At 36.7% G+C, this 23974-nt stretch overlaps 1 protein-coding gene across 1 annotated transcript; it reads right to left on the minus strand.

Annotated features, from left to right (window-relative positions):
• Positions 1 to 425: 425 nt before the first annotated feature.
• Positions 426 to 23243, minus strand: LOC122529593 (lachesin-like). The gene is made up of 4 exons (XM_043655870.1): positions 23125 to 23243; positions 20661 to 20798; positions 17363 to 17509; positions 426 to 2227 (listed from the first exon to the last, which is right to left on the minus strand). Exons 1-4 carry the CDS (start codon positions 23198 to 23200, stop codon positions 1974 to 1976), a joined length of 615 nt encoding a protein of 204 aa, XP_043511805.1. The 5' UTR covers positions 23201 to 23243; the 3' UTR covers positions 426 to 1973.
• Positions 23244 to 23974: the final 731 nt, after the last annotated feature.

The following is a 23974-nucleotide window of genomic DNA, read 5'->3' on the forward strand; positions in this document are numbered from 1 at the left end:
TGTGTATTACCAATTGTAATTATCTTTTCACGTTTTAAAATTGAATTTTATGAAAGAAATCAAACTAAGCAACAGAAAAAAAAACGAGCCATATAAACAAATAAATTAATCGAATGATCTAGAACATTTTGTCTCCCTAAATATTTCGTTTTGCTTAATAGTACGACATGAACAATGCCAACGCGATGCTATAATGCGACGAGAATGTGACGTTACGAATTCAGGTATGAATTTTACAAATGTTGCGTGTTACAAATAATAGGCTATGTTCGTAATACAATAATCGAAAAAATTATTGTCGTAAAGCAAAGGCATGTCGCTACGTCACGAAACTGATATTTACATACATATGTATATGTAGGTTAGGTACAAGCGTTGCATACTCGCGAGAAGACACTCACTTCGTGTCGGTGTTTTTCTCTTTATACAATAGAAACATACAAAACGTTCAGAGTAATACGAACGGCACAAATATCTCTATTCTTAAAATCAACGAACGCTACGTAAACATTGATCAAATGCTAACACAGGGACGAAGACAGTCTTCGAGAAAGCTCTTTTCTCAAAAATTTTGTATCACACGTTACTTTTGAACGCTATTATAAATTACAGCAAAATGTCAGATTGAATATTCGTCCGACTAGGCCTTACGAAACAAAGGATAGAAAATTAGCAACTTTCAAGGCGTTTTTTTTTTGAGGAGGGGGGGGGGATGTTTTCGAACCAAGAATCGAATCTGTATAGAAAATTTGTTATCACCGATATTTGTTTTTTCATTGTAACAAAATTTCCAAATATGTAGATTGACAAGTCTGTTACGTAATTACGTTAAACAATCCAACGTAAGAAAGATGTATACCGAGGCTGCTGCATGTTGTAAAATATGGAAGAAAAAACGTAGCAGGCACCGACAAAACTATCCCTAATCTTTCAGCTGCCGTAATGTTCACAAGAATTTTTCACGAATAATTTTTTATATTGTTATGATATAATTTTTATATTATACTGCTATTATTATTTTAATGAATCTTCAGTGGAACAAAGATGGTGGTATTTTTGAATTGAAGAGGAGTTAGCTTACCTCGTCAAGTTATATTTTAAATCATTCAACATCGTTTCATTCATTGTAGTGAACACAGGCTCACAAAAGTATTGGAGCGCTTTTAAACACATTTTACGAATGATGTTACACGAAACATCTTGAAATTGATGTATCAAAATTTACAAGATACTTAGTACAAGAAAAAAGTTCATTGCATTGATAAACTTTAATATTCGGTAAGATCATGTTTGACACTTATGGCTGTGTGCTAATTCTTTACTAAGAATGTGTTTACGATAAATATATCGTGATTTCTATATTCATTTTCAGATTGGCCTCGAATTAAAAAATACCAATATAATCACGATGTTTCATAAGACATGAACACAAAAGTGTTTCATACTTATTGCTCGAATACTTTCGTGAATCATAAGATCATTGCATATCGTTGCAAAGAAACAGGAAACAATTAAAATCATAAAAGAAATTGAAGAGCAATTAAAATAACAAATAAAATAAAATCAATGAAAAATTCTTACCGTCTCGAAAAATAAAAATCCCCGAAACAAATCCAATCTTCTCCTCGATACTACACGTCCGTGAAAAACACGCAACAGCATCTCTGACACGTTCCTCTCTCGCAGCTAAAGGCTCAACCTCCGCCAAAAAACGGGAAAAAAAAAGAAGAAGGGAACCTCCTCGAAAGAAAAAGGAGTGCGCACTGTCCCAAGCGTCCGCTTCGTTCTGAATAATCTTGACGTACGAAGACACTTTTCGACACACGGACAGCAACACGTCCGAGAAACATTCAACCGGCTGGTCCTCGATGCACAATTACAATATCGATCTCGATTCAGCTAGTACCCCTTTGAAGATTCGATCCGATCGCGAAATCGATCAGTTTCAGGCGCAACGATCGTCATAGAATGGCCTACGTTGACAAACAACCGGCCAGAATGGCAGTGATCGCAGTGATACCGAGACTCGAGAACAAACGGTAGTGACGGTGAGAGGAATCGGCGGCCGATTGAAAATCAATCTGCTCGTCATCGTTCTCCACGCCTTTCGACATTGGCTCGTCCCTCATGCCCGTCGCGTTCCTCTCGTGGCTGTGCTCCATCTTCCACATCTTCTTCGAGTCCCGTCTGTTGCTCGGTCTACGCATCGTCGGCGATCGATCGATCCCTGGAAAAACAAGAATTCGCCGGCGTTAAGAGATGTCATGTTCTTGACTGTTGACGCGGGATTTACAGCGTGCTCGCCGATCAAACGGCCGCAACTCTCGAAGAAATATCACTGGGCTCTCGCGAGTCGAACCGGTGGTAGATGTTGTTTCGCGATTGGGGCCGACGATTTGTACTTCGAGCCGGGTGATTAAGGGTTTCTGGTCCGCGGTTTCACGTCCGATCGTGGACTGTAATTTCCTCAAGTTTTATGGGAATGATTTTATGGAAGCTTCCGTACATAAACAGGGTGTCTGATTTGAAGCTGTTCGAATTATAATTCTTGGATCGAAAGTATTGATCACCGACGAAGGCATCGTACACGAAGTCTCGAGTGTTGAAAAATTGGACGCTGATCTTCGAATATTTTTGTTTGAGAAAAAAACTTTTATTAAAAACTTTATTTCATAATTTACGTGTTATTTGTAGTGTATCTTGCGCGTGAGATTTAACATTGGCACACCAGTTATTGGAATTGGAAATGTTTTTTTAGTTCATTGTTGTGTTGATCGAATATAAAGCAACTGAATGTCACAGTGAATTGTATTCTGTATTAATTTAACTATTTATAAATAAGAGAAAAGGCTAGAGAAAAGACACCGTGGCAAGCTGGATTTTTTTTTTTAGATAACTGAGAGTATCTTGCTCTTTCTATAATTGGACATGATAGAATCGTCTGAAGTACAATAAACATTCGAATTTAATAACGAATTTTCTATTTTGAACATTTCCTTTCCATATTCCATCATCGAAGAATTAATAAAAAGGATTTAACATAAACGATCTTATAGAATCGTATTACAATTGAAAATTACATAAATGGAACCTGTAATAAAACTATATTATATCCAACCGTTGAATCTATCTTCGTGAAATCCTGAATATTCGAAATATCGAATTCTTCGGGATCCACGCCATTAGGAATTAAACTATATAATGTTCGACCATCAATTTTCCATGGAATTTCACGATATGAATATTTATTAAAGCGATATGTGAAACAGCGGCGTTCGAATTCTACTGTTAATTTGCAGAGTGAAAGATGGAGATCAAAAATAGCCTTGTAGATCTCGCAGCCAATGTTCCAAACGCAGATCTATGGACTGACATATTCCTATCAGTTTCACATAAATTCGCCATTACGTACGATACACTGTTAGTTGATTAATGTTAGGTTAGTGCACCATTAGTTTAACGCAGGCTCTGACGAAGGTTCATCCACAAATTTGAAACTCGGAGCTTCGTACTTATTGTTAGCGTACACTGTACGGAACCTTCAAGCATTAGAATTTGTAGCGATCAGAAGTTTCTTCCTTTGGCATACTCGCGGTTTACGAACGACAACTTGCGTTTATAAATTTAAACTATCCTATCCTAATTTTCGCTGTTGTATATTGTCTTTAATAATGTCGAATAGTGAAATGATCAACTGTACGAACTCTACTTTTGTAAATTCTTCGTAAGTTCCTTTATGGCGAAAGAATGACATAACACAAAGCTATATATATGTACTATGATTAAGAATCTTTTTGTTTAATAAATTCCGATGTCCAACCTAATCCACCGTTTGGATCTTCAATCGTTAAATAAAAGATAAAACGAAGTTTAAACAAAATTTAACCCCGAGAAGAGAAATCAGCATTCGCAAAGACTTGCTTCCATGACAAATATTTGTTCGTAGGGCGGAATGCAATTGAATTTCACGGTCTTCGAAGTCCAATTTGCTGGCTTGATGAATAAAATAAAATTCCTTTGCCGAAGCATTAAAACGTAACCTACTTGCTGGGTGAAACTTGCAAATTGGTGATGAATGAAAATTCGATCAGAATGAGAAGACGTAACATGTTCGATCGATTATTGATTCTGTTCGAGTTGTTTCAACAAGAATCGATAGATCTCAACGACATTTACAAAAATGCCATCATATTTAATAAATTAAAAGTATTTCTTGCTCCTGCCACGTATTCATTTTACAAAATATACAATATATATGTTGCAACACGAAAAGAAGAAAATTTTATTGTATTTCATTAGAAGTTATTAGAATTTTTGTACTTTATTATCAAAATTACCTTTCGCTAGAATTTACCATTGGAATTGATTTTATTTAAGAATTGTACCAAGGGCTCACGTTTGGAAAACGCGTTATCACATTGTCTGTTTGACGCATTGTTTCACCGGGAGACAAAAGCCACTGATTCGAGAAGTAACACTTTGAACGAGTTTCGCGTCATACAGTTCGGCAAAGGAAGAATGCTTCCACGTCAACGTAGCATTGTAATCCTATTACACCTACCACAGGATATCGATAAGAGCTTTTGATTGAACCAGTCTACGTTAATCTGCTATCGTATCCATTGATTTGATAAGCTCGTTTGAAATCCGCTTCACCGATGTGGTTGTTACGTACGCCGAAGTAATAGCATTAAACAGTATCTTTAGTACTCACGCACGAAACAGGACGCTAACAGCTAATCTCAAATGAATATCCTTTTTCATCCCTCGCGATTCCGTTTTGCTTTCATCATCTATCGTATTCATCATCATCATCATCGATTTCATCACGCAGCACAAGTGAATTGTGTAAAATTTGATGGTTACAATAATTTATCAGTAGGTTAATGAATAATTTCATGTTAGAATTCTGACGCACAATTAACGAAAGTGTATCAAATTGACCCTTTACAATAGTTTATTTTTTCAATTACTTTTGTTCTTTAATTTCAATAAATTAAGTTGTCGAAGCGAATAATATTTTAGACACCTTGAAAATTAATGTCGAGAATAAAACAATTGTAGCTGTGAAAGCTACATTTTTATAGAAAATCGATCTATAATCAGTAACAGTTAATTTCGTTTATGCGTTGAAATGCATTGCACGATTTTTATTTTGCAGCAATTATAAAAAAAAGGCATGCAGCAGAGATTTGTATGTGTTACGTAGTTTGCCAACTACGCATTCTAATTAGGACTTGAAGGACTTAGAGTTTCTTCGTACTTCTCAACAGTGACTGACGTGTCGCAAACTCTGGAAAACTTGAAGAGTCGTGGGAAAACTCGAAATCACAGGCTCGTTTCCCAAATTAAACACGCGTGCAATTTGTTTGTCACCTAAATCAGCGTGACAATATAGCGTAAACAATTTGCCTGCTACTCGTGTTCAAAAATTCCTTTCCTTTTCGACACATTTTAATTTCGGAGAATTTTTCTTTTAACTGTTATAAAAGTTTCTACTCTGATTATTCGTGAAGATTGACAATTTCTACTATAAATATAATACTTTAGCAATTAAACTAAATTTAATGGACAATGCTGGTCCATTAACTGGAAATTCACCCTTCGATCTATGTATAAAATATATAATATATATAATATAATAAAAGTCATAACTATATATAATAATAATAAGAACAGTCAACAGACTTCCAGCGATTATTATTTATTTCCTTCATTCAACTCAAGAAACATGCCGATCAACTCCCTAAAGAGAAAAGTAAAAAAAAAAAAAATAACAATAATAGTTAGAAACGTTAATTTTACAAATTTTTCGAGGAAATTACTATCCATAGTTAAACAGATAAAACAGACTCGATCAGTTTAGCTTCGATCCGCGAGACTCGACTCGACATTACCACCATAAACTCAAACAACCCGTTATAAACGCCCAACTTACAATCGGTGTCGAGCGTTAAACCGAAACACAAACCTTCGAAAATCGAGAGCGCGCGAGAGAGAGGCAAAGTTCCATCGCCGCATAAGGCGAAGATCCGGTGCGCGTTACAGCACGTTACAGCAACAACTTAACGCCATAGACCAGGTGAGCGCGATCCATAAACGAGCTTAAATCACTGGCGGTCGGAAGATACCTCGTTCGGTCAATCAATAAACCAATCTACAGCTCGATGTCGATCGAGCAGGACGGCGCGCGCGGCGCGTCGCTCGTGTAACGGATAGTCGCGGCGCGACGGTAACGCGCATTATCGCCGATCTGTCCATTAATAAAGATGAACGCGGCGGGATCTCATCAGCGCCACGAAGTCTCGCCCTGGAGGATTTAATGCCCGTCAAATTGCGCGCCACGGAAAGCCGCTTTGCGTGAAATCGGTCGCGCGTGCCACCGAGCGAGCGAAACCAGCCAGCCAGCCAGCCAGCCAGCCAGCCAGCTTTCAACAGATATCCGAGCAATAACCCGCGGGGAGAAGGGAAAAAAGTGAAAAAACAAAAATAATCGACCAACTGTGCATCGGACCGCTGCGTATCGGAAGATCGCCTACCGCAAATGCCGGAGAGCGCACTTGTCACTTGCACGCCTTGTCGAAAAACGTTCGCCGGCGGTTGGCCAGCGACAATATTCATTCCTCCCCGCGATGCGGATTCGTCACGATCGTAGTCGAAAGCGTTAGTCGAAATACTTCTTTCAATTATACTCCTCCAAAGGACGTGGCCGATCGGTCGCACGGTCGATCACTGCGGTCAAATTTGCCGATTCGATCGCGTTCCACTGGTAATAACCGACCTCCGATCAAACAGGCGAATTTTGTTTTAACGGATGGGTTTGACGAGACGAGGTATATGAATAGACATTGTATTTCTTCGGCTACGAATTCGGGGAAACTTATTTCTGTTACTGTTCTCTTCGTCGGCTCGATGAAATGGTTAAACTAGAGAAATAGGTGAATAACACAATTACATTTGTATCGAAGAATTGAATTAAATATGAACGCTATCTTACTTGCATGGCTATTCTTAAAAGACGATCAATTTAGTTTTTGCCTCGAATATGATTATTTTTTATATAAATTAGTATTATACGTCACAGACTTGTAAATTAGCATTTAGTATATGTCAACAGGATTATAAGTTAAAATCTACACTCGGTATTCACTAAGTTGAATGCTGAGTCGCTTGAATGTAATGGAGGGTGGTTGGGGTAATTAGGGCTCGGGTGGGGTGGGTCTCGTGAGTAGTCACCTCCTCGTGGTGAGACCTGGTAATTGATATCGTTTTACAAACATTAAAGTTTGTAAAACGTTATCAAGCTAAATTGTAAAACGATAAACGGTAAACTTTAATGTTTGCTAAACGATATTAAGCTAAGGACTACGCAACCTATTGGTCAGTTTAGATCGTGAAAATTTCTGTTCATTCTTTATTTCGCGATCTAAACTGAACTGTAGGTACAATTAGTTGATAAGTAAATTATTCGGCCCCCAGCGGGCCGATGAACGACGAGGGATCTAGCATGCGTGCGTCTTAGCTTTAAGTTGCGTGCGTTTAGTTTTAGTTAATCATAAGATAGTTAGTATCCTTAAATTCAATGTAGAATGATTTACTATAACGTTTATTACTATAATTTATGTGGAACAATGTTTATTTTTTCTTTAAATATGTAAAATATTTTAAACTAATTATAACTTTGTTACAATTATTTTGAATTTAAACTTTGATCTGTATATATTGTGCTTTGGTTTACTTTTCGTCGGTTTTTTTCTTAAACGTAAAGTGCTTTTTTTTCCTAAAAAAAAGTATATCGATATTTCAGGTCACAGGTCACGGAAGTCCGTAAGATGCAATGTCTATTCATATACATACCTCGTCTGTGATGAGAGTACATGGTGTGATTATGTATTGGAATCATTGTGGAAATGAATAAAGTAGTGGAATAATGTTTGGTGATGTAATGAATTTTTTGGTGTGCTGATAATATTGGGATGCAGTATGTTAATGCTAGAATTAAGTGTCAGAATTAATATTAAAAGTGATTTTTAATTCCTACGAACGAGTAAAAATTATCTCTCCAAGCAATTTCGTTCATAATACTCGATGAATGGAATATCCTGCAACGTAATACTTTAGACTAGATATTTTGCGTGTCTTCTCAACATACTTGGTCCAACGATTCAGATAAAGTGCCAGTTTGTGAATTAATTATGTTAAACGAAGAAAATACGTGGTTCATAAATTTTGAAACTAAGGAGAGACTTCCTCATAGAGATTTATTTTATCTTACTTATTCAACTAATATTCTACTTTGGACTTTTAAGAGTATTTTATTTATTTTATCTATTTATAAGTCTCTCGATTTTTCAGAAATCCAGAAATTCATCATCCAATAATAATTGACCGAAATCTTCCATGTTTCTACCGCGAGCTACAGCTTTAACGTGACCTACAAATAAAAATCAGAAACTATAACATCGGGAGATATTTCACTTGACGAATCCGTGTCTTAGCCGCGTATTCATGTACTTATGGGCAAGAACTTCATACGAGAACTTGTTTCGCGAATATTAAGCCTCAGATGGAAGCATTTTATCCTAAACTTTTGATTCATGTTTGCACATGGAATCACCTCTTTCGCGTTTATACGATACTCTCGGTAGTTCTCGTGTCAACAACGGTGATATTCCTTACAATTTACAAGTTGAGTTTCAAATATTAATAATAAAACGCTTTTGGGGAAAGATTTAAGTATTATTTCTATTAAATTTTCAGTTAAATCGATTTTTATAATGCCTCGACAATTTTCAAAATGTTTCGCTCTATTGAACGAAGGGTGTAAACTCCGACGAGTTCAGATAAATAACATTCTGTGGCATCGAATTCACCATGCTGGATTGTTGTGCACCATCACGTCTTAGGAATTTCGGGTTGTCGATAGCGCGATAAGCCCCTTGCTCTTGGCTAGTGCCGCAACGCCTTGGGGTTCTTAGGTCGATCCAGCACCTATTTTATCATAATCGATATAACACACCAGATATTGGGAAATTTTCGAGCAGCTGTCTATGTTATCTATCCGTATAGAATGGAAGACGGATGAAGTGTTAAATATCCTCCCACAATCCATCCGAAACTTTGAACGTGCATAATTATCGCTCAATGAAATTTGTGATCGTTTCTTTCCGAGTAAATATACGCTGAATAATTTTTAGAATTGAAAAGTTCAATACCTTCTTGCAATTTAACAGATTTAATCTGCGTCGATAAAGAATTCGACAAAATAAACGGAAATTCGTTTGAATAGAAACAAAATTTTTTTAAATAGAAAGTTAAAATTCAAAAGATAATTCGTTTAAATTAAATATAAAGAAACTATAGAAAATTTTAATTGACAATATAAATATCTGCATTAATTTCGAATTAGTAAGAAAATTAATGAAAAGGAGAATATGAATATAGAAAAAATAGGGAAGTGATTTCAAATCCTTGACTGATAATGTACATGTGTCTTGTACATAAATAAAGTTGGAATCTCACAACTCTATCTTTTATTAAAAATGAAGATAGTCGACAAATAAAGATATTGTGTACCTTGAAAAATGTTTGTGTTCTAACTTACCAAACGAATTTTGCATTTCACGGAGGAGATTCTCGATTTTCGTTGCAGAGATCTTGCAGGATCTTGCGATTCTTTAAAAAGTAATTTATGAGCTATTTCACAGGATCTGGGGAAATTATTTTTCACTAGGACTGCCAAGGAAACGAAACCACAAAATATTTCTTGCTTCCATACTTTGCTCTGTTTCGTGACACTCGAGTATAAAAACGGAACGTTATAAGAGAAGTTTAACAAATAAAAACCACGCGAAGAATGGAAAATGATTTGCCACGTGCGAAAATACATTACTTTTTAAAAACAGACAGTGAATCTAAAATATAAAATATAAAGTAAAAGACTTAGAACTCTTATACATTTGCATATACTTAAAGTAGAGAAGGTAAACATTTAAGACTTAAGTTAAATAATAAAACAATCTATAAAAATCTACAGAATATTGGAACCATTAAAGTTGGAACTACTATACAATGTATCGAATTTTAAAATTACTTTTTTATAAAAAATAGACACTGTAATTGTTTGGTGTCTCTTCTCTATAATTTTCAAGTGAAATAGTCAACTATTAATCACAAAATTAGCTTAAATTTTTATTGCAAACAACGATTTTTGTTTCATTCAATTTCATTTCTTTCAACTTAACTCGATTAAAGATAAATATTTAAAAATTGCAACATCACATTCGATCCCAACGTCGCTCATTCTCCATTACGATTCAGAGTTATTTTTCAAAATACTTTTTCCGTTTCGAATCGTTGGATCAATTTGTGATCAGTTCGTTGAATGTTTCACGGTGATTTGAATACCAAGCTAAATCTTAATGTGCATACGTGGCGTCTGCCGCAATCGGAGATTCGTCTAAGTAAATATTAAATCGTACGCGGCTCGATAATCAAACTTTGCCCTTTGTTTATATAGGTTTGCGTTGTTGAATTTCATTTCGGGTCCTGTAATTGCTTTTGTTTCGACGACAACTGCATGGTCGTGTTTGTTCATAATTATAAACCATACTGCGCATTTGCCTGTACGCGTATATAAAGACCGTATTATATTAGGTATTGTTCTTCGTTAGGTCGCCAATGCTATAAACGAATGAATTGCCACAGAGAAAATGAAACGTTACACGTTGCGAGACAATTAATTATTACATTTCGTCGAGGCAGTTGTGAAATTTTTAAAAATTGTTCCATCTTTAGATTACTTTTCAGGCTTTAAGAAAGTTACGTAACTTTACCAATGATCCACCAAAGTCCATCGAGATAAATTTTCGAAGTTTCTTAAGCCGAGTTTCAGAATTTCAAAAGTTTAAAATTCGATTAACCGACGATGAATTGAGACACGCGTTCCTTTTTAAAAATAATTTTTTGAAATACAGTACAATATCGTAATTTTCATTCTTTGTTTCAAAATTAATTCGTAATCGAATATTAATTAAAATTGGAAAGTGTATGTGAGACTAGTGTTCTTTTTTCATTTGTCAAAAAAGTACAAATATTTCCATGCCGATTTGCCTAAAAGTGTCTCAGAAATCAATACTTTTATTCGACCTATTAGTTTATTTATTGAAGATAGCATAAAAATTCGTACGTTCCAAGATAGGTTTAAAAAAACATAGTAGAATTCTTTTTTGTTTTTTAATGTATGAAATTCTGGCTTCTGGATATATTCATATAATTTACCTTCCATTTCATGTAACAAATAACAAATTAACGAATTTAAATATTTCTACGGAAATCAACGGTAGTCTAGTAATATTTCATTGAAATTTACCACTAAACTCTACGATGTATTACAATATTCCTCTGTAACTAAATATATCTCGTTGAAACATAAATTAAACTCAAACTTAACTTATAATTCATCGGGTTAATCTGCGCTCACGCTGCCAATATCTTATCTGACAAGTCAGATTAAACCGAGATCTATACAATCTATCTAATTCTAACCTAACATATCTGACACACACAGAATGCTTTATATCCGTATGTGTACCTAATTCAACAATTATGCCGTCTATCATCCTTTCTATATCAAACTTTTATATCAAAAAATTACTACTCGTACAATTCTCCGCCGAATCGTTCAAATTTTCTTTCTTTTGATTTAGTTTCGAACAGACCTTGATTTTCTTTTATTCCACGTGCTTGTCATCACAATTTTATTTATTTTACATATCATACTGTCATCGTTTCTACTTACCTTTCTACAGACTACCGTTTCACACCTGTAATTGTATTTTATAGTTTCATTTAATCGACACTTCGTAATAATAATTCGACAATTCTTTAAATTCGAAAACGTCTCAAAAAAATTCCAAATACATCTTTCCACTCGTTGACGCCAAAAATTCAAAGAAGATCGCAAGATCGAGAGCTAAACTCGTCTGGAATCGAAGTGAATAATGTCGCGGCGTAGACGCCACGACGAACGTAAAACATCTGCAAGAGCGGGAATTCATTGAACTTTCATCGTTCGAGGGTTAATTGCCGTCAGAGGGAGACCAATCACGGCTCGGAATCAATCTTGAAAACACATTCATCCCTTTAATTCCCTCTTACTTCCACCACTTTTCCATCCGTCCTCCTTACCATTGTCTGGCAATTCGTTCACCTCTCGCTCGAACGACGTTTCCATCGAAATTAATCGACTTTAATGAAGCATATAACCCCGCCTGATCCGTTCTCCCCTTCTCCCCCTATCACCCCCGTCTCTCGCCCGCCAATTATTCGCTTTAACATAATTAGCCAACGACACGGGATTAAGAAAAGAATTAAGGTAAGGAAGGGAAACGACTCTCTCACGAGGTGCGTTTCAATGGAGCGTGAAACTCGAAATCTGAATTCAAACGTTCCGGCGGCCAATTACTCGAGCAACTCCCGATGACGGTTGCACGGCTTGTCGCCCGGTTTATTTACAATTATCGATAATTAAGTACGTGCACGAATCGATTGGTCGCTTGTTCCCTCTCTCTCTCTCTCTCTCTCTCTCTCTCTCTCTCTCTCTCTCTCTCTCTTTCTCTCTCTGTTTTTCGATTCATCGATGTCAAATGGTGGTTTTCGTGAAATCCCGTCCCCATTTCTCTTTCTCCGTTTCATTCCGCGTGCTCGTGCTCTCTTTCCCTTGGCTTTCTTGCCGGCCGATACTCTAATCGGCCGACCGATTAATTATCAGCCGTAGCCGAGAGCGAACGGTGAATAGCCGCCTCGCGGTTTAATCGTATGCACGGCATTCGAAAGTCACGTTCCAGGAGCGTTCGGATATTGTTTAAGCAACTGGAAATGCTTGTGTTCCTCTCTCTCCCGGCGAATCGAAGATTTCTCTGATTTTTTCCTTTTTTTCTCTCTCTCTTTTTCTTTCTACAACGCCTTATCGAGGGTGACACGAATTCGGTTAAAAACGAAAGGGAAGAAGCCTCGTTTTTTTTTTGAACGAAGTTTCGTAAACTTCTTCTCTCTATTTTCACAGTTTCGTAGTTCCAGAAACGATGTGCTTTCCACGTAGAAAAATTGCGAGTAAGAGGATTGATAAAGCGCTGTTACGCGATCTTTCGAGTTTGACAAGCATGGAAATTGGAAGCATAGGTCCTCAAGCGGTACGAACGAAGAACGTCGCTTGATCCTCCGAGTCTGACAAACTCTGCTTTTCATTGAAAATAAATTTCAGTAATTTCTGGAGACACGAAAATGAACGTATCTGTAATTAATTAAGTTTCGCGTTCAAAGTAGTCACAGTGTCATCGTTTGAATGTCGCGCGAAACCGGAGTATTCGTTAATTTCCAATTTTACGACCGAAGCGAACAAACTGAAATAAATGTTGAATGTACAGCTCACGTTTTTGCGGCGATTCAAACCTAACTGGCGAGGTGGAAAGTTAACCTTTAACTTGAATTAAAAATTTTCTCATTAATTCATCAAACCTGATTATCATTCCACAATTTTAATTATCTAACCTCTAGCCATCGGACACGAAAAATTCTCGAAAAAATCTTTGATCAATTTCACGTTAATTTTATTCTCCCCTTCCACGCGAGTGAGTTTCGATGATCATTTTCGTACAAGGAATAATTATAGCGGGAGGGAGAGCTCCCGTGAAATCAATATTTGAAATCATTCGAGTAGTTAGGTCACGTGAACGCGCTCGACACAGGCACGTGACGTTTATGTTGGGAACTTGACATGATATGATGCGACGTGACGTGACGTTATATGTATATATATATATATATATATATATATATACACACCTATACCAATACCTACACCTATACCCTTCATAATTTAAAGCTGTCTGCGATTCCCTGGCACCCAAGCTGTTTCCCTTTTTTTCTCCCGAATTACACGACACTAACGTCATTAGCTAACGAGAAGCTACTCCGAAAGACCTGGTGTTTCCCTTTGACCTCGAACTTCTCCACTTCTTTGAGACGAAACGCAAACGTTTGCAGTAATTTAAAAAAAATAAGCGTCTGGCGGAATTCTTTCGTTAAAAAGCGTTAATTTTTGTTTTTCTTCCACTTTTAGTGGAAGTAATTCAATGAATGAAACAGTAAAGTCGAATAAATGAAATTAAGTCAATAGTTAACGCGAAGCTGAAAATAGTTCTACATTTTCAGCTTGGTGATAAGATTTTTGCATCTATATTTATCGCAAAGTTACTTTATTAATTGCTACTATTTTATTTATAAAGTTGACACAAGTTTCGTCTCAATTTAGTCTGTCACTCTGATCAACTAGATTTCACTTGAAAATAGAACAAAGTTTCACCGAATATCGTTTCCATCAATTTACAGTTATTTGATTACAAATAAAAATAATACCAAAGTAAATAAAAACGATGAATATAGAAACGCTTCTGATTCATTCGTATTCAGTACAATATCGAAAAGTTAAATAACGTAAGTAAATTTGCAGTATGCAGACTATGCCAGGCATAATATTTTTAAAATTATAATATTTATAAAATGGAAATTCACTTATATTCAACAATTAGCAATTGTAACGCTGCGCTTTAACACAATGTTTCTCTAAATTTAAATGTTGTAAAATTAAAATTTCGCGTTGCAGTCAAGTGTTGGAAACGTGGAGAGACAATCTCTACGATGTGAGTGACGTAAATTAAGGAATGGAAATGGACAGACTCGTCCACAAGGCGATGAATATTCACGATTTATTATTTCAAGATGTCCAAACCGCAAGGATAAATTGATTAAGATTCCCAGTTTCTTTGATCTTCAGCACGTTTCTAATTAGTACAGTATCGTCAAATTTGCTCGAGTACGATTGCACGCAGCTTGAACGCTTTCGCGAGGTAAATAACGTTCAAACAGCTCGCCTGACTCGCGGACCTGTATGTTTGTTTAATTAATCCGAATCTCACCGGGTAAATTACTTTCCGAACACGGGCGCAAAGGAATCATCGTGATAATTAACAAGTTACAGAACTGAAAACAGCCGGCTGTTTCAGGGAGTTTAGGGCCCCTTATTATTCGTAACACGTAACGTGTTTAGCGTAATAAATTTTTCGCGTTTCTGACCGGCGCACGTAACTGACGAAGTTTCTTCGCCCGTAGCGAAACGAAAATCGTTAATAACACGGCGAAAAGAAAAGGAAGAGAAAGAGAGAGAGAGAGAGAGAGAGAAAGTTAAATGGCGAAAGACACGAAATTCTTGCTTTATATTTCTTGCTTTATATTGTAGTTAATAGAATTCATATAGTATCGAACTTCACTTTTACAAATTATCGCCATGCAAGGACTTCATGAAGATGGAATATTAATACACTCGAAGATTAATTATTATTGTTAAAATTGAAATTCAAACTTATTGAGATTGAAACTTTATTTAAAACTTTATTTAAAGTTTAAACTTTATTAAGATTGAAATTTCCATCGAAGTTAGTAATTTTCATACTATTTCCGTGTTTTTCGCAGAATGGAATAGCAATATTTGTAATTTGGCGATTTTTCAAAAGTGATCCAACGTCTCGAGCTCGTTCCGAACCGCAGAAATCTTATTTCATCGTTTTATTTCGTAGTCACATCATTATACAATAATTATATTTTTCTTCAATCATTTTCCTCTTCAATCTTTTAAAATATTTCTCTTGGTTTTTCTACGAAGAGAAAAGCCGGCAATTTTTGCGCACTTCTCGCGAGAGTGCAAAACTTCGATTCGAAACAGAGAGAAAGTGGTCAAAGTAGAATAGCATTTATTAAGACGAATTAATTGACTGGGATAGAGTGGTTCGAAAAGATCGTGTTACTCTCCGTGTTCATCGACAAAATTCAAGTGGAACCAACCTCTCTCTGTCTCTCTCTCTCTCTCTCTCTCTCTCTCTCTCTCTTTCTCTTTCCCTCTTTCTCTCTGACTCTCGATCTTGCTCATCCACTCTGGCACCCTCGATTCGATATTATCGAGTAGTTACAGAGCCGTGTAATTAACGGAAGTTACGATAACGAGAGGATTTCGCGAACTGATAAGCAGAAAAGTTGCACGGTTATGAAATTGCTGTGCAATTACGATCGCAGAATGAGCCGTTGGAAAAATAAATTCAGATCGACTGGACGATCCGTGATTTTGCCTTTGATTAGAAGCAACCGACTTTTCCAAAAATTTCACACACACACACACACACTCTCTCTCTCTCTCCGTTTTTTCTTTTTCCTTTTTTTTTTTTTTTTTTTTTAATTCGTTCTCCAGTTTCGCGAAACTCTGGACAAGTAACGTGGCCCGCGTTATACGCTATTCCATTATACGCGATCACTTGATAAAGAATTTCGAATGAAAGAAGTTCGCCAAGTTTGACATTTTGTGCGTATTTTATTATTCACTTTCAGAAGCTCGTGCAGTATTTACGATCATAGCTGCCGCGTAATTTCATTTTATTCTACACCTGACGGAATTTTTAACGACTGCAGCACGCTTCCACGGCTGCCCCGCTACCTGGTTACTGCCGTTATTAATTTTTGTAAACTAGCGATAATTCAAAGTTCCGTTCAGCTTTCCGTGCGATTAAAATGTTCGATCGGCTCTTTGTAACGCAGCTAGTTTTTCTTCTTCTTTTTTTCTTTTTTACGATATCGAGTATAACTGGAAACGCAGCAACGTTTCTTTTAGAAAAAGAACGAAGAATCGTGGGGAAGAGAAAGGAAGGCAAATGAATTTTTAGAAATTGACGCAACTATCGTCTCGTAGGTACTCTTTCGGGAGAGGTGGAGTATCGATTTCCGTTCTAACGTTCCGCAACATTCCTTTGGGGACGCAATCAGCCCCAATAATCGAAAAAAAATGTCGCTTCTTAAATTTCGCGATCAGACGAGAGACCGGATTCGTTGTTACGACTCGGTAGGTTTATATTTCGTAATGACACGATGCACGCGAGCGTGCAGTTTCGCTATTACACGCACGTATGCATTGTATCGCAGGGAAATATAGACCTGCCAAATAACGGAGCGTCAGCAGCGCAAAAAGGCATCGTTTCGCTCTTCCGTATCAGACTTTACGTCGGACGAGTAATAAAGGAAATGAGCGCAATACTCGTCGCAGCTGACGAAATCAAATTTTACTGGCACGTTACAAATTTTACTAGTATGTTTCAAGTTTATATTTCCGACGAGCGACTCGGACAGTAAAAGTTTCATTATACTATACTGCAATCGAAGCTAATCGTGTCACGAATTGTACGCAATGGAAAATTTTAACATTCTGACAACGATCGACGAAATATCATCGAGTAATAGAGACAAAGTGCAATTTACTTACTGTACAGTTTGATTTTTCCATCCATCTCCCCCAATGAATTTTTCGCCACGCATCTGTACGACCCGAAATCCTGCGGCTGCACGGACTTGATAGTGAGCCTCATATTTATCTCGTAGCCCTTTGGGATCGTTTCGACCTTGTAATTCTCTGGAAGCAAGAATATCGATATCATTTCCCGATAATTTCTCAGATACGAACGAAATCGTTGAACCGGACAGAAAAAAAAAGAAAAAAAAAAATGAAAAACTAAACAAGCGATTCTTCATATTATATTAATTCTTCCCTCCCTTGAAACCGTACAATTTTTGTATTGTAAAAAATTTTCCATTCGCATAATTTTCAGGTGTGAAAGTTGCCTGAATACACCCTGTATACACACATTCAATCAATACTATACCGTTTAAAAAAGAAAGAAACAACGATTAATGATTGACAGAAAGAAAATGATAAACGAAATAAATATTCGAACGCAAAGACGCTAAATAAGGATCAACGTGGAACCAACGGAGCATAGGACCAGACTTGAGAGCCGAGAGTCGGCGATAGCTTAATAACGCGGATGCCAAGGAATACGTATTCCCACGAACAATCGCCCCTCGTAATTGAAAAATCTCGTTCAATCTCCAGCCCGGATGTTCGCTCACCGCCGAAGTATGCAATGAAAAACTGCTTGATAAGGCTCATCGGCCGCGAGTTACGCCATTCATCTCGCCGATCGCGGTAATTGCTCTCCTCGTCACTTGGGGCGCTAATTCCTTTTATTACGGCGAGACGACGACGACAGCAATAACAGAGAAAGAGTGAAACGTAACATTTTACTTGGAACAAAACGTGGAATTCCCACCGACTAAATTGACTATTTATACGGCGTATCGTCTTCAAACTTTGTCGAAATAACGCGAGCTGAATATACAACGGCGACGTGTTGTTTATGCGGCCATCATTTTCTCCGCGCGGATCGCGTTCACGTTGTACGTTCCACGTAAGTCTGTGTGCTCGTTCGCCGTTGAAAATGCCTGACAATGCCAGGGAAATATCCGACATTCGCCCGGTTCGGGACTTATCAGAGCAGGTCGTTTGTTCGGGGGGTGATTCGGTAATAATTTTCCTATGGTCGCGCGTATTTCGCTGCCGTACATATATTTGGATATATCGGGCGTCTGTTTATCTCGTCGGTCGTCTGATATTTTTCCTAGGCAAACGAGACGCGTGCTGGTGGCGCAAATGAAGTTTTATTATGCTCGGCGGAGAATGTGTGTGCAACGTGGATGGAATAAATTAAAGAAATTTAGGTTGAACGCGGGACGAATGGCGGCGGGATTCTTTCTTGGCGGTGAGTTTCGCGGTTTAGCGCTTATGATTAAATTTAATCAAACCAGCTGACGATAAACCGAGATGCATAGAAGAAACTGGAAGAGATGAGGAAAACTGATTTGAATCTCGCGAACCACTGTGTAGCTTTTACTGAACGGGTGAGAATAAATATCGAGATCAGCCCTGGTGATATATTATTATTTTAAGTGAAAGAACAGTTGACTTTAAATTGGCGCGAAAGAAATCAATAAACTCTTTTACTTTTATTTTTAAATTTATTTTAGAATTTTTCATCTCTCTCTCTCTCTCTCTCTGTTATTAAAATATTCTTTCAGTATCTCTACACTCTACCTGCCTGATTCACAATGTTCAATATTTCATGAAGATCTAAGTAAACTTCGAACTTTCTATTCAAGAAAGGTTATGAAAACGAGATTGTGCATTATAAATTTTCTTGCTTGCTAGATACATTTTGCTACGATGCACACAATTCCAACAGCAACTTAACTTTTGAAAGTCAATTTTTTTTCTTTTCTTTAATAATTGAAAAACACGTTTCTAATTATCAGAAATTTATAAAACTTGGAGTCTTGTTAGATGTAGAAGTAAATTCCTCCGACAGAATTTCCCGACAAATCTGATGTCGAAAAATTAACGTTTCCGCGGTATCTCGTCCGTAATCGTTCCAATCATCGAACAGCACGACTTTAGCCCGTTCCGTGTCACTTTTTTCGTCGTGTTCCGGTTTCTTCCGTTTGTTTCGTTCCGCTCAATCCGTGGATTTAACGAGTTTCTGTCACGCCACGAGCCAAGGTTTTTCTCACGCTCGGAACTCAGTCGACGTATCAATTAATCCGGTTATAAATTCCTCTGCATTATTCAGCGAAATTAAAGATACTCGAGGCTTGTGCAGAGAAGAGACAAATTAAGATAGGCGGACGGGTGACGAGATATTTTATTAACAGACTTTTAGCGGATTTTTATGCGTTAGTGGAAAATTTGAGAATAAAGTGCAATAGAGTGTATATAGAAAAGGATAGAATACTGATTAAAGCAATTTTCTACTTATACTCGGTACTCTTTTAAAATTACACCCGTAGAAATATCAATTCGCATCCAGTCATCAACATATTGCAGAATTTTATACATTCACGAAGAATTTTAAAAATATATGAAAAAAATTTTTTAAGACATTGTTTCTATAATAGTTTTTTTTTTATAATATCTGAAACGTAAAGTAATTTTCTACCTGGTTCAATTTCTAACGACATTCGAAAATATGAATGAATTTGCACGAAAATCCGCAGTCTGACATTGAGAATAAATCTTAAAGGGATGATACGGCACACTATGTCTCAAGATCTCGCGCGCGTACTCCTTCGCACTCACCCTTCGCCAATTATCACGGAAGGCTCGGGGACACGTTTAAAGCGAGACAATGACGTTAAACTGAAACAATTAGGTGTGACAGCGTTAGAATTACGTGTACGTAAATTTTCCAACGAGAATGATGCAGTGCCGAGCTTAAAGGCGCAGAAACTTGTCATTACGTATACGCTACTGGTAAAAAATTTTCAATCATTTCTTTGACTCGTCTGAATTCATTTTATTATTAATTTAGAATTAAGGTCGCAAGTTCTCGACTCTAATCAAACATCTGCCTGTTTTTTGCCAAATTTTTGATTACATTTGATACATGAAACGAATTGTCGTTTTTTTGATGCTTGAACTATTCTTTAATTTTTCCACTATTGTTTGCTGTATGTTCTTTGGCGGTTTCAAAAAACTACCTAATAAATAACTATTTTTAATATTTTCAATATCATAAACTACTGAGAAACCTAAGAAACATACATATATGTACTTCTACGATAGGAAATTTAAAAGTAGAAGAATTGACTTTTTCAAATTGAGTTTCAAAGAGCAGAAATTGAGAACGTGAAACCGATGGTCCTTTGTAAGAAAGAATTCAATATTTCCGTACCATTTGTGATCGTTTCGTTGGATGGCCTGGTCCAGTAAGTGATTGCAGTTGGATAAGCCTCACTGTGACATTCCAGGACAAGTGTTTGGCCCTCGTAAGCACCAACTAACTGATTTTCAATCCATATCATTGGCTGAACTGCGAAAAAAATTTCTGATAACAATCCCCGTAAAATTTCTTATCGTACGTTAAGTATTCCGTTCGTTTGCAACCAGAGAGCACAGTAACAACTTAAACAACAAGACATTAATAACTCAAAAAATATTGTAATTTCTCTCGTGTCAATTTCTCGATTGTAGATATTGCTAGAAAATTGCTAAAAATTACTTTCGTGCAACGGAATATGCAGCAAAGGGGAACATTTCAATTGTATTGTATTAAAATTAACGAGTTATTATTGGAAGATTTTGTTAAGATAAGAAGCGAACCACTATTTCCGAGAACCGTAGACTTCATTTCAATTGATATCAAAGGAAATTCAATCATCTGCAATTTTTCTCTGTTTCACGTTGCCATGTTTCTCCTTCCATGCGGATCATTGTTCTGGAAGTAATACGTCGTGAAACTGAAAGCTTAGCGATGTTTATTTTCCGAAATTTCATATTTCCTTTTTGCAGAGAGACTTCACTGATATCCAGGCGAGCTCAACCACCATTTTTCCAATCTCCTGTATCTATGCTACCTATACTGTGTACCTTCTCCATGTCAAACATCACGGAACGAATCTAGCCTTGTATCAATTAATAAACTCCGCTGAGAATAAAATTACAATCTACATCTTTAATATTAAAACCGAAGGAAACTTTTCACGGATCCCAATGAAAGCCTAGATTTTATTTGATTATATCAAGTTTGAAATTCAATTCACACATATTCGGTTCGTCAGAAACGATACACGATGCTGGGTTCTTCTTCAATTAAATTTACTGCAGTAGAAAATTTTATTCATCGAATTATATACAAATTTTCAGCACTCGTTGTGACAATTTCTATGATCGCGCTCTAGTAAGTAAAAGGTCGTCATAAAACATTTGATAATACGAAATAGTGGAAATCTTCGGTTCAGATTTAAGTCTTGAAATTCAACTCGAGGATCATTTTGTTAATTATTGATCCGAAACTTTGCTCCTATGCGAGGGAAGATACTTTAAATTATTTATTATTAATTACTTGGTCTCAAAGCAGGAGAAAGAAATTTTAAATGAAAACGTATGAACGTTTTCCAAGTCTTCCATTCTAATATTATTCCAGTTTCTCTGCGAGACCTAAATTTTCCAGTTAATCGATATTCCAATGATCCAGATTCTACCGTGTATTTCCGTCTTTGCACTTTTTAAATATTCCAGATCAGATAATTTCGAAGAAAGGGAATTTGGCACACCCGAGTAAATTCGGAATATCAGTGGATTCTTTTTTTTTTTTTTCTCTCTTTTTCCTTGCTCGCAGCTCAAAGCGTGGCCGTGTCAGCGGCCTTTATTTTAATCAATCCGTGAAGATGGCCGGACAGGTGGGTTCGTGACAGCAGAGATTTGCCGCCGGCAGAAAATATTTAAGGCGTTACTTCAGCGCCGGAAACAATGGTCCCCTGCATCTGCCATTCACGGCCTCCCAAGTGGCGTCATTATGGTACCGTTCTCCCGACAGATCCACGGCCACGTAGCAAGACCACCTTAAATTGCATTTTCCAACATGCGTGCATAATGCATTGTTAGCGCTTTCGGTTGTTTGCCTTTGTGCCAAGCTTGTACGCCATTAACTGCTCTCCGAGTCGAAGCGTTTTCGATTTATACGACCGATTAAATCGTCCTTCGTTAGCCAATTAAAGCGTAAATGAAATTACTTCCTTTTTTTTCTTTTTTTTTTTTTTTTTTTCCGAACGAAGTTTTACCACTCGATACCGCTAGCGATCAGTTTGGAAATTGATCCGCATTTATTAGCTTCTAACTCCGCCATTTTCCAGCACAAAATAATTGTATAGTAACACAATACAGCTTCAGCAAGGTAATTAATATCTTTTATACAACATATTGATAACACATTTATATTTCTATACGAGTCACGTTATTAAACTATATAATGTTGATATCCTCGTATAGCGTAATTTGATGCATAATTACGAGCCGACTGTGAAACTTAAATTTTGGAAATTCGGAGATCTGAGAATTTTTAATTTAATAATTTTGGAATCCTAGAACTTCAGAGCAGTCTCCCTGATTCTTAGCAAATAAATCCAAAATATCTGTTTAAAATTTATTTCTTAAATATCCCTAAAAATTTGCACTCTAACTACAACGGTAGCATCGCGCGCGCGCGTGTGTTACGTTGTTAATAAAATTTCAGAGCGTTTTATGTAACATAATACAGACATTTAACAGACATAAAAATTTCGTGGCTACTTCTAAACCAAGTTATACGTAATTCTATGTATGTATTTGTTTAAAATATATACTTCAAGTGTACTTACAGTAAACATTGAGGACGATCCGTTTGCTGACAGCTGGAGGCACACCGTTCGACGCTATGCACAGATACGGCCCCATGTCTGAACGTGTGACGCGAGTCAGCTTCAGCACCGAGCCCTCGCCTACTGCAACAAAATGTAGAATAAACGTAGAGTGATGAGTGTCGCGTTTATTAGCGGCGCCATAAGCGGGTCGACCGGGTCGTTTGAAACGACCGTGATACTTTCGAAAAATCGCTATCGCGTTCGTCCAGTTGTGCGCTACCTCAAATAAAAGCTGCTGAAAATAATGCAAATAATGCAACTGCGTAAAAACTCGGCGCATCAAGCAGTTGACTTCACGTAGTTTCAGGCTAAATACTGTTATCTCGTTTGTTCTCTTTCTCTCTTTCTCCTTTTTTTTTTTCACCTCCTCAGTTAATTTGCGAGATTTTTTTCAGCGTGCACCGAATGAAATAATAAAGACTTAATTTTGATTAATATCTTAAATTTTAATACTTTGGAATTGTGATATCTGGTAAACAAAAAAGCAATTTAGGCTTCTATCAATTTTGGAATTTCGTTGTTCGAATTAATTTCACATCAATGGCAGGGAAAATATAAACGCTCGGAATGTATTTGTAAATGTAACTGAACGGTGCTTAAATCGAAAATTAACGTGCGCTTTTCCTTTCCCTGTATTACTTCTTCTTTTACTTTTCTCCGATAAAGAAATTCCCTAGACACACAGTCGGTCACGTTCGTTCAGAATCACGAGTAGCTACAGATCCATCTTTCACACTGTAACTTCAAATAATCAATGTCGCTCTTCCTTTCCTTCTTTTTTTTTTTTTTTTTTTTTTTTTTTTTTTTT

The sequence above is a fragment of the Frieseomelitta varia genome, unplaced genomic scaffold, assembly GCF_011392965.1.
Source record: "Frieseomelitta varia isolate USP_RPSP 00005682 unplaced genomic scaffold, Fvar_1.2 scaffold_298, whole genome shotgun sequence".
Classification (NCBI taxonomy): domain Eukaryota; kingdom Metazoa; phylum Arthropoda; class Insecta; order Hymenoptera; family Apidae; genus Frieseomelitta; species Frieseomelitta varia.